The 12,365-nt window shown below is 39.4% G+C and overlaps 1 protein-coding gene across 3 annotated transcripts in view; it reads left to right on the top strand.

Annotated features, from left to right (window-relative positions):
* Positions 1 to 12,365, top strand: part of LOC133531224 (dynamin-like 120 kDa protein, mitochondrial) — a 38,168-nt gene that overhangs the window by 16,891 nt on the left and 8,912 nt on the right. For all 3 annotated transcript variants that reach the window (XR_009801505.1, XM_061869370.1, XM_061869369.1), the window contains exons 11-17: positions 353 to 484; positions 1,430 to 1,575; positions 2,295 to 2,456; positions 2,816 to 3,009; positions 8,279 to 8,439; positions 8,958 to 9,011; positions 10,390 to 10,531. Coding sequence is in view for 2 of the 3 variants with exons in the window: in XM_061869370.1 (XP_061725354.1) it covers positions 353 to 484; positions 1,430 to 1,575; positions 2,295 to 2,456; positions 2,816 to 3,009; positions 8,279 to 8,439; positions 8,958 to 9,011; positions 10,390 to 10,531 (991 nt within the window). In the remaining variant the exon portion in view is untranslated. The remainder of the gene's footprint in view (positions 1 to 352; positions 485 to 1,429; positions 1,576 to 2,294; positions 2,457 to 2,815; positions 3,010 to 8,278; positions 8,440 to 8,957; positions 9,012 to 10,389; positions 10,532 to 12,365) is intronic.

The following is a 12,365-nucleotide window of genomic DNA, read 5'->3' as shown; positions in this document are numbered from 1 at the left end:
TCACCCCGCGACTCCGGCGGCCGGCGGCGGCGGTTAGTTAAATTATGTTTTACAGTACATATGGGGCTACTTTATAGCACTAGTGCGAGAAGTAGCATATTACGTTACTGTGTCGAACATTTAAAGGGCCATATGTACTGTAAAACGTTGTACGATACATGTGCGAATAGGTAATTCGCAACTCGTGTCGATTTAAAACACTCCCTTCGGTCGTGTTTTAATTTATCGCCACTCGTTTCGAATTTCCTATTTTTCGCACTTGTATCGTAATGTATTATTATCCCTTTCTTACAAATACATAAGTCAAAATGACAGATAAAGACAAACGAATGTTATTGTATGATATTTTCAGGATGGGTCGGTAGACGCCGAGCGAAGCAACGTGACCGACCTAGTCTCGTCCTGCGACCCGTCGGGCAAGAGGACCATCTTCGTCCTGACTAAAGTCGATCTGGCTGAGGAAAACCTCGCTAATCCGAACAGGGTGAGATTCTCAATTTTCTCTCCGGCGATGTACACATGGACATCCACGAACCCGTTGGATTGTACAGGTAAACATTGTAAAGAACGCTGGCCGAGAGGACTCCCCGATACTGCGCCGATGGATTCAGGGGCCTATTTCTCGAACGATATTAGACTAATATTATTAGTGTGTTGCCATGGTAACCCATACAACTTGACAGTTCGTGGACTAATAATATTAGTGTAATACCGTTCGAGAAATGGGCCCCAGCTCCATAGAAAAATGGTAAAATAAACTTAAATTTTGAATGGATTTATGATAATATGAGATTGTAATTTTTTTCTTTTTATTAATTAATTTTACCAATTTATTTAGTAACATAGTTTCTTAAGAATTACCCATTGCTCCTAACATATTTAATTTTAATCTTAATTTATATTTTTATTTTAGTTATTTTATTTTGAATGTAATTATATATGGAACTATTTTCTGAAATAAATTTTCGAATTGAAAAAGAGAATGGAGAGCCTTGGTGCACAAAACAATAACCTCATCTGGTCACGACCCTTAGTCATGAGGAAACGAGGAAGAATTCGAAGAGCATTACCTGTTCTTAGTGTTTCTGCTTATTGCATTTTTTTATACTACGTCGGTGGCAAACAAGCATACAGCCAGCGTATAGGCGCCTGCAACTCCAGAGGATGTGATGTGGGGCGTTAAAGGAGAACTACTTGGTCTTGAGTATACATTTATTGTGACTAAAATAACATATGTGATAGCTTATATAGTAGTACGCTGTAGGTGTAAGGTGTAGCATACACTATAGGAGTTACATGCGCGTTGCCGACCCTACCACTCCGCACCCTCGTTGAGCTCTGGCAACCTTACTCACCGGTAGGAACACAACACTGAGTAAGGTATGGGAAATGGTGTGCTTATTGTATATCAATGCCTTTCTTTTTCAAGATTCGTCGTATACTGGAAGGCAAGTTGTTCCCAATGAAGGCTCTCGGCTACTATGCCGTGGTGACGGGTCGCAGTCGAAAAGATGACTCCATTCAGAGCATCCGAGAATATGAGGAGAGATTTTTCCGGTCTTCCAAGCTCTTCAAGTAAGTAAAAATCAAAGTGACAAGGAAAACGTTATTTTTTTTACCTCCCCACAGTTTTTCTGGTAAAAACCACCTGCTCGGCTTTTATCAGACCAAGTCGGTTGAAAGTTTGGCCTGTGTCTTAAAAACAAAGCGATTGACACCTCATTCTGAATCAGAATCATACATTTTAAATACATTCATTAAATTAGGAGCCATTTTTGAAGTGAAAACTTCTTAAGCGGCACTGTGCACTTTGTGTAATGGGCATAAAATGTTAAACTCGCGACAGGTCACGTGACCGACAGATTCGACAGACTGAAAATTCGCAGGACGGACACGTAACCTGATCGCAAAACAAATGTTAAATAATTGTAATAGTTCTGAAGTGTTACATTTTAATGTAATAAAAATTGTCATGTTTCTGTACGATAGCGTAATAAATGAATATTGTATTTTACTACATAAATGATAGTGCTTTTATACTGATAATTAAAGCAATTCGTGCAAAATTATTCCCTAACCATTCCAAAATATCAAAAATGCACAACGAATATTCAAGTTTTCACTTCTGCTGGCACTCCCGGAGTGCAATTCGTTGTTTTTTTTTTATCCTTAAATCGAGGCTATGCTTATTTTTAACTAAATGTTTAGAAGTCCATATAGAAATAGTAAAGTTTTATGATGGTATATAATAACACATTCACAAAAATTGGAAATAACAATCTATTCTATTTCAGAGACGGTCTGGTTACCCCATCCCAAGTGACAACCCGCAACCTGTCCCTAGCCGTGGCAGACTGTTTCTGGCGAATGGTCCGCGCTTCTGTGGAGCAGCAGGCTGATGCTTTCAAGGCCATGAGGTTCAACCTTGAGACGGAGTGGAAGAATACCTTTCCTAGGTAAGATCTTATGAAACCTGGTCACTCCATCCCAAGTGACAATCCGCTACCTGTCTCTAGCCCGTCTAGCCATGGCTGACTGTTCCTAGCGAATGGTCAGGGTTTTTATATAACAGCACGTTGATGTTTTTAACTTGGAGACAGACTGGAAGAATACCAAGGTTTCACTACTTCAAAGTCGTCGACACAACGATAGAGATAAACCGTTAAAATCGCCATCTCTTGGGAAACCAATCACAATGCACTATGAAATTACGGTCTGAGCCCGAACGGGCATATACTTTGGATCTATCGGCACGTCGTAATGTCCAGATTGACTATCCTGTAGTCTTTAAAATGACTAAGCTTATTTATTCCAGACAACGCGAGCTGGACCGCGACGAGCTGTTCGAGCGCGCTCGCGCCGAGCTGCTCGACCAGTCCGCCGAGCTGTCCGCCGTCCCGGCCGCCGCCTGGGAGAAGCGGCTCACCAGCGCCCTCTGGACCACGGCTTCTGGCAAGGTGTTCAATGCCATATACCTGCCCAGCGCTGCGGCCGCTCAGGAAGACGTTGGTAGGTAGATGGGATGGCCATTATCCTCTGATCGTATTGACATTGATGGTCCAATACAAATGTGTTCGCTTTTCGGTAATTTGGTGGCCCATGAGGGGAAAAAATTACCTATAATCATTAACCATGCATGAGTCTATCACCTAGGACAAAGATACGTGAAACTATTAAATCAGCCGCTTGGACAAAACGACTTAATAGCGCCCCCTGGACCACTGCTTCTGGAAATTGCTGGATATATCTGTCTAGCGCTGCGGCAACTCAGTATGTTCAAGAAAAAGGCGTAATAAAGCTTGTTGTAAAATAAATTTAAAATAATTTTTACTGCTACGCGCTGCGAGGAGTCATTAACGTTAATATTTCATTAGTTTATTTAAAAAATACAGTATTTTCGATGTAACTGTAACAGACGACATTTTTAAGCGGAAATCCGCTGTAATAAGGATAGTATAGCAGACACCACAAAGGTTTCGTTGCTTTTAAATAGTTTAACATATTCTAGGGCTACTTCTTCCTATAGTCTCCGTAGCTCAAAGCGATTATACCTTGATATTCTAGGCCTGTATCTAGTCAAATCACATAACGCCCGGCGCGAACAGAACAAGAAACAAGACGAACAGAAAACTGGCAAAAGCTCTAAAGACAAAAACGAAGCTAAAGAAAGAGATGACGTTAAAGATCGTGAGTCCCATTCCTTTCCTAATCCTTCGTCTTTCCCAGAATGTTACTTACTTACATGCAAAACTCCCAATAGTAGCATCTTAGCAGAATGTGGAAAAGTGGGCACTCCTTAAAGTACTCCTTAAAAATATGCCCCATTAAAAGAATTTCATTATGACTTTATAGAGGCTGAATATCTTAATTATGTATGGTCCCCTATTTGTAGTTTCCATAGAAATATTGGAAAAAATGAAATGTGTTTTTTTCTACTTTTCGATTCTAAATTATAAAATGACCGTAAATGCCAAGTACATCATATGTTAGGCCGATTTATAGTAAATATTAAGGAGTACTTTATTTATTAATCATGTGCCCCTTTCCTTGATCGACATCAACTTCTCCACATTCTACTGAGATGCTACTATTGGTACAGTTTCGCACCTAAGTGTATATAGGTTTAGTGGCCATTTGACACCTCTCTCGTACATTTAGTTTAAACAATGGCTATTTTTAACCGACTTCAAAAAGGAGTTTTTCAATTCGTCGGGACCTTTTATTTGTATATTCCCCAATTTCTCGAAGAAGTTGGTGTCTGGTCAGGAACTCAGATGTACTTTCTTTCGTGAAGTATCAAAGCACCTCTTGCTGAAGTGGAACTGCTGAAGATGACCATAAAATAATGGGCATAATGGCATGTTAGACAATTTGGAAAAGTCAAGTTGTTTTATTTATTTATTATTACTTATATGTTACCCTATGCCTCTTTAAAGGAACCTTCACGTTAATAAGATAATACTGTACACATCCTCCTCTCCTAACTGTCCTCTGAAGTGGCGGGTGTACATAGGCTACTTAGACTGCTTACCATCAGGCAGGCCGTATTATTGTTTGCCACCGAAGCAGTACGTATATAAAAAAACCGACAAAGTGCGAGTCGGACTCGCACAGGAAGGGTTCCGTACCATTATCTATAAAAACGGTCACCCATCCAAGTACTGACCCCACCCGACGTTGCTTAACTTCGGTGATTGGATGAGAACCTCGAGATTGGAAAGAAATATATATTTTATACTGTTTTTACCATAGTATTGAGGTACATAATCTGTAGAAATTTCAACTGGCTAACTATCACGGTTCATGAGATACAGCCTGGTGACAGACGGACGGACGGACAGACGGACAGGGGAGTCTCAGTAATAGAGTCCCGTTTGACCCTTTAGGTACGGAACCCTGAAAGCAAACAACCCAATACCCAACCTTTCCTTCCCACCCCCAGACAAGCTGGTGTCCAAACAGACCAAGCCGAAGCACCCGAGCGAGCCCGCAGCGCTCGGCGGCTTCTGGATCGACCCCTACGATATAGATGCCAGTGAGATAACCAAATGTTGTCTTTATATTTCTCTCCTTTGTATTATGTTAAGTTTAAATATGTATTTCTCAGTAAGTGATCATTTCAGATAGAGATAGAAATCTTTATACCAAAAGTAGCCGAAAAAACCTCGCGTGATTTGTGCACAAGCTGTAATCTTTAAAGAAATAAACATCTTACACCTTATATTCGATTCGTAGGTCGTCGCCTACAGTGCCGGATTAACCATTAAGCAAAATAAGCACTTGCTTAGGGCACCACGTCTAGGGGGGCACCAAAATCATAGGAAAAAAAAAAACGCGCAGGCTGCATCAGCATCGCAGTCATAGTGTACTACACTTATGTACACGAAACTTTTTGATACGTGTGCAAGTACCCATCTTATAACGAAGGGTCGTAAGAGAGTGAGTACACGTAAGCACATCTCCAACCTTCATCAAAGCTCATGGCCAAAAAATCTTACCGTCGGGCTTGTGGCCAACCGATTTTCTCGACGTAGATTACCGATTTTGTAGCGTATTTTGGTCTCTTGCACACCAGATGTGTCGGCCAGGCCGAGTTGCTGCAGAGCCGCGATCCTGCGACCTTTTTGTCAAAGTGTAATAAAGGGCCCTGCGAAGGCCGAAAAACAAAAGCATCTTATCAAGTTGCGCTTTCGAGTTAAGGCAAAGGCCGAGCAGTAGGAGGACCGTGATTACATAGGTTCGATTTCAAGCCACTCTTTTGCAGTTCGGCGTTAGGTCTCATGCGACGCCAGGCCTTCTACTTTATGCAAACTGCCCCACTTTCGCTTGGTCATGGATCCAAATCCATGCTGTCCTCTTTCGCAGCTGGGCTGCCTTGCTCACACCTCGCCATTAGTTGTATTATATGATAACGCGCCGCGATCTGACGCTGCGGACGTCCAGCTATTCATACCTCGCCATTGGTCAAATTCAAGCCTTGCTTTCTTCCAGCTCGACCTTTGGCCTCATCCGTAAGCGCTGATCGAACGCTCCGCGCATTCAGCCTTAGACTTTGCCTTTAAAAACACCTTCACGATTTAGGCCAATCAAATTACATCCAAAAATAGCGTTTTGAGGAATTAATTCCCAGCAAGCTGGAAATTGTTTTAATACATTTATTTGGTCCTAAATGCGTGTAATCCCAGTTTGCTCTATCCTAGGAGGTGTGCATACATTTTGGGATCCTTAGGAGATAATTTTTTCCTTTGGATTGCCAAACCACTCGATGTAGAAGGAACCCAGTATCAATTACAATAGCACTTAGTGGATCAGACACTGGTAAGAAAGCGTTTTCGGATTATTAACATGATTTTACCAAAAATAAAAATGTCGACCTAATTTACAATTTAGGACTACGAATACATATTAAGGTACCTTAAATAAATCAATCAATCAATATATTTTATTGCAAGAACATAGTTAAATTACATTTCGGATCCTCAGATATCAATTTTAATAATACTTGTAATTAGAACAAATTTTCCGACAGCCGTACCGTTTTCGATTTACAAGCAAAAAAACTGAAAAAGAGGAAACATTTATGCACACCTCCTGGAGTGGAGCAAACTCGGATTACACGTATTTTTAGGTCGAAAAAATCTAATTGTATTGGCCTAATTGTGACACATTATTATTTAAGAAAACGGGACTTATTCGCGTTTGATTAAGTTCTAAAATTACCTCCAACGTCAAGATAATGATGTCGACTTTACACAGGCTTCTCCGAGACCATGGGGACTACGCCGTCCTTGAAACGTCGGGTCAGAGGTAATTTTAAAACTTACCCTATTAAGTCCCGTAAACAATAATTTGCTATTTAAAACATTTGTGGCCATTGGTACTTGTTCTGACAAAAACCAATGGCCAATGGCTAAGCCCCTACTGAAGCTCGGCATTTGCCCTCACATGAATGAGCTTCACAGGAAAGCTCTAGAGGTTCCAAAAACCTGTGCGGAATACTGCCTATGTCTTACGTCTTCGCTTACACTTGGACTATGGTTGGCTTGGCCTCCGGACTTATGCGAAGCACGGTCTTCGAATTTGCTTACACTTGACCTTAATACTGCAGTTCTGTCAATTTCCGTGATAAAATGATGTGACGGATTGAAAATTCTATTCTCAGAAGTAATGCGGCAATAAACGTCACTCAATTTACCAAGAAAATTCAATGTAATCTTGATGAGGGGGCACCATGGTCTAGAAATGCTTAGGGCACCAAAATGTCTTAATCCGGCACTGGTCGCCTAGTTTTTGATCGAATCCTATGATTATTTTATATAGAATAAATAGTAAAAAAGCGGTGGTGGCCGAGTGGATATGACGTCCGACTTTCAATCCGGAGGTCGCGGGTTCAAATCCTGGCTCGTACCAATGAGTTTTTCGGAACTTATGTACGAAATATCATTTGATATTTACCACTAGCTTTCCGGTGAAGGAAAACATCGTGAGGAAACCTGCATGCATCTGCGAAGAAATTCAAAGGTGTATGTGAAGTCCCCAATCCGCATTGGGCTAGCGTGGGGACTATAGCCCGAGCCCTCTCACGCATCAGAGGAGGCCTGTGCCCAGCAGTGGGACGTATATAGGCTGAATTATTATTATTATAAATAGTATTAGCCCTATTGTCCTAAACCTCTTGTTTGAGTAGTAAGTTGTTTAGATCAAGTATTAATTCTTGCTTCCATTAAATGTAAATATTATATTAGATCTTTTGTAATGATTCGAAGATTTAATGTAGATAAAATAAATAAAAATAAACTTCATTTAGTACCATAAATGTAACAACTGCTTACACTTAGACAACACTAATTTTAGGTATACATATATAGATGATGAGATGATCCTGCCTACGAAGCTGATGGTCCCGGGTTCAAATCCTGGTAAGGGCATTTATTCGTGTGATGAGCATGTAGATTTGTTCCTGAGTCATGGGTATTTTCTATGTATTGGAGTATTTATAAATATTTATATTTTATATATATCGTTGTCTACGTTGAGGGTACTCAACACAAGCCTTATTGAGCTTACTGTGGGACTTAGTCAATTTGTGTAATAATGTCCTATAATATTTATTTATTTATTTAGATAATAATTTAATTTGTACTACCTGACATTAGTCCTAACTGACATATATATTTTCTATGTACAGTGTTTCTTGTTTATATTTTAAGGTATTGACTAAAAATTAAGGTGTAATAAATGCCATCAGTGACAAATTTGTATTTTTTTTTCTCCGCAGATAAATTCAACACGTCAGTCGACATAAAACTGCGAGAATGGGCCGAGGCGGAGCTCCCCATACAATCCATCCAGGCCGGCCTGGAGGCGCTCAGGGAAGAGTTCGAAGAAGTCATGGCCAAAGGGGGCGAAGGAGATCCTGTATTCGACGCACTGAGAAAGGTACGATATAATCAATTCAATTTCAATTATTTATTTCAGACACAATCCCATATTATTTGTTAGTATAAATAATGTTTCCTCATTTTGGCAGGTGGAATTGACTTTTAAGTGATGATTTTCAATAAGTAATATTAAATGGCGTTCCAGTACAATAAAAATACTCTTTATTGCACACCTCAATACAGAAACAATACAAATAATACAGCACATTAAGAAGAGGTAAACAACAGGCGGACTTATCGCTAAAAAGCGATCATTTGGATTTGATCTGTAATATTTTTACATTTAGCGTTTTCCTCGCGTTGGTGTGGTGAACATTTTTGTGTTTCACTCGGTGGCCAAGTTTGTTTAACCCTCGTGCCTTGAAAACCGCTCAACGCTCAAGATTCCATTTTGGAACCACTCACTATGCTCGTGGTTCAATTTTGTTATGTTTCGCTTGCTCGGGTATCAATATTAGCACGTGCGGTTAAGCAACAACTTTGCCCCCTTGTATAACAATATCTATTATTTCATAGGAGGCTGTGGAGCAAGCACTAATGAGACATCGGTGGGAGGACCGAGCACAAGATGTAAGTAGACTGACATTCTATCAAGATAAAGATAGTTTATTTTCCAAGTAGGCATACTACAATGCGCTTATGAAAGTCAAATAAAGCTACACCAGCTCTAACCCTACACCTCTGACCCGAGAAGATTTAAATCCCTTCTAAATCGTAGGAGGGTATCCCAATATGGGACCGGCAAGAAACTCGGCTATGATTTAGATGGTATGGTTCAATTTCGATTGGCAAAAAAGTCACTGAACTAGGGTGTACATTCGTGCTAAAGTTACAATCCAGAGGACCAAACATTTAATAAGTCAAAAAATATATTTTTGATAATTTTATTGGCGACTGTACTTTTCTTTCAACAAGCAACTTTAACCCAAACCGGTTGCGTGGATTTATCACAGAGTTCCTATGGCCACCTCCTGTGTATGATCACTGTGTACCATCAAGCCGATCTGATGATTTATCAGATCAGCTCGATGGTACCATAATATTGCATTGTCGACCAACATACATACAAGAACTTTAAAAAAACAACAACTGATTTATTAAAATGCAAGAGGGTACCACCCGAATCTTAGATACCATTATCCACAACATCTCCCCCAAAAGGAATTTCTTAAAAACAACAATTTGTGATGTTGTAGAGTTGTAATTTAAATTACATTACAGCCAAACATCTTTCTAAAATCTTTTCAATATCTATCGACTGTATTTACTGTATATTCCCGTATTTTTCTGTTTTTATTTATTTATGTGAAATTTCGACTCATTGAATAATCGTAAGCGGGGTCTAATTTATAGTCTGTATCTTTAGGTATTTAAAAAAAGGTAAACAAACAATTTGTACATTTTCGGGTAGTTTTAATATTTATTGGTTAACCAACCAAATACAAAACCGCCTGGATCTGACTTTAAACCTACTTTATTTGATCATGTAATGTTTTCATCTACCCTCAACTGCCTTAAGGAGCCATTTGAGGGTAGATTTTGTTTACCTTTTTTTAAATACATAAAGATACAGAGTATAGTATGCAAGATTTGACCCAAACAAATGAAATAACAAACAGGGCCAGCTAAATAAAAGCTTGTATAAATAAAAATTTCGATATTTCTTTATCGCTCTTGGATATTCTAGTGATACGGAGGCAGATAACGAAGTTTCGTTGTTCGCGGCAGGTTACAGTTTCCACAAGGGACTTAAACCCTAAGACCTCGGAATGTATATAATTAGTATGTAAGCATTGCACATAAAAACGTTTATCTTGCCTAATTAGATCAGAATAAATCATAATCTTCATCGAAGCTGTTGTTTGATGCACACCGTCCGTACATGGCGGTCCTGCCAGAATATGCGTCTGTACAGGAATAAGAATACAAAAAATCGTTTTGGGTACAGGTACTTCGAGTTCTCCAACTAAACGCCCTGCAGGACCGTTGCGTGGGCTCCAGAAGCGATTGGGATAACGCCGTGGCCCTCATGGAGCAGGCCCTGCGGGACCAGCTCCAGGCGACGGATAAGGAACTTACGGCACTCACAGGTACAGTCTGTTAATATTGTTAGTCTACCGAGCGAAACAAAGACTTATTATTATTTTTTTTTTTTATACCACGATGGTGGCAAGCAAGCATACGGCCCGCCTGATGGTAAGCAGTCACCGTAGCCTATGGACGCCTGCAACTCCAGAGGTGTTACATGCGCGTTGCCGACCCTTTAAAAATCTGTACACTCCTTTTTTGAAGAACCTCATACTGTAGACCCTCGGGAAAACTTCGGCAGGTAGCTCATTCCACAACCGGAGCGTGCGCGGGAGGAAGTTCCTCTTAAACCGCACAGTGCGCGACCATTTAGGTTCTAGGGTGTGAGGATGAACACCCTGCCGACGGCGGGCGGTGCGGTGATAGAAAGTAGCCGTGGGCATCATGTCAAACAATTCTTCAGAGCACATTTATTTTATTTTATTTATTCAAACAAAATGTATACAGTCTGAGACAATTTATACGCTACGGTACACAACAATTTTATAAAATACCACTACCATCCATCACCTCACAATACTTCAGACAGATACTACAGACACTAGCCCATCTTGATCATTGTCAACTATGGCACTTTCATGTTTGCAGCCTTAGTTCCATACAGGAATGATCGACGAATAATTTACAGCACTTAAAAATAAAATATAGAACGGGAATTAATCGCGTATTAAGTTATAAATTTACTTCCGACGTTTCGAGGATGCCATTATCCCCGTTGTCTCGGATTCGGAGGGGATTAAGTCCCGTTCTACAGTGTGTCCCAGGCTTTTACCCAGAAGGGGTCCACACACCTATTACTTCATTTTAGTTCTTATATTTTTCTTTAATACTTAATTTTATTTTCTATTTATGTTAAATGTATATTTTTCTTTTTATTACCTGTATATTGTTGTGTGTGGAACTAAATAAAGTTTTTTATTATATTGTTATATTACAGTGTGTCCCTAGCCATTGGACAAAGCCGAAATGTACATATGCATTAGGGTGTTTAGAACCAGTGTACAAAGTATCATAACAACCGGTGTAGCGGTTTCGAAGAAATTAACAAAGAAATTTAAAGAATAGCATGGAACCTTGTTCGACCTTTATGATTATCTCCTACTTATGACACTAATAAGCTTCTGACTTTTGAAAAATGTCATCATTATCAAATATTTCGAACAAATTATCAAAAACACTGCCAAGGATTGTTTCTTTTTGTTGTCGATTATTGCAAACAACTTTTGTTCGAAAAAAAATATTTTTTTTTATCTTTTGTTCTAATTAAAAAATATTAACGTCAGAGCATTCCTGAGAAGTCACCCTACGTGGGATTTCAGGGTTTGTGCAATGGCTAAGGTCACCCTGTATAGTTCAATAATGTGTGAAAATCGTGAAAGTTTAAATCAGTACTTAAAAGTACCCTTAGGCCTCCTATGGCTTGGATTCAAAGTCAAAGTTAATATATTCTTTATTCAAATAGGCCTGGCAACAAGCACTTTAAATCGTCAAATTTTACAAATATCATAATCAGCAGAATTTCTTAATTATACACCGTGTTTTTTTTTGATTTGCGTTAATTTCGAGGGTGCATTCCTGAGCTTTAATTAAGTAACTTTCTCAAAGACACCGATATTCTAATTAACTCCATTTCGGAGATAATCAATCATATTTTTTTATATTATAAGGCCCTTACGAGCGTGTACACTTGCCTTAGGGCCTGTTTACTTATTGATTAGTGTTTAGTGCGAGTTCATACATGTGCTACTAACGTACGTACTATCTCGGACGATCGATGTTAGAAATGACATTGATATATCACAGTTTTCAATTGTTTGGTTGAGTTAAATGTAATGC

The sequence above is a fragment of the Cydia pomonella genome, chromosome 24, assembly GCF_033807575.1.
Source record: "Cydia pomonella isolate Wapato2018A chromosome 24, ilCydPomo1, whole genome shotgun sequence".
NCBI lineage: Eukaryota > Metazoa > Arthropoda > Insecta > Lepidoptera > Tortricidae > Cydia > Cydia pomonella.
The sequence above is the reverse complement of the archived record's forward strand: the minus strand, read 5'-3'. Positions and strand labels throughout refer to the sequence as shown.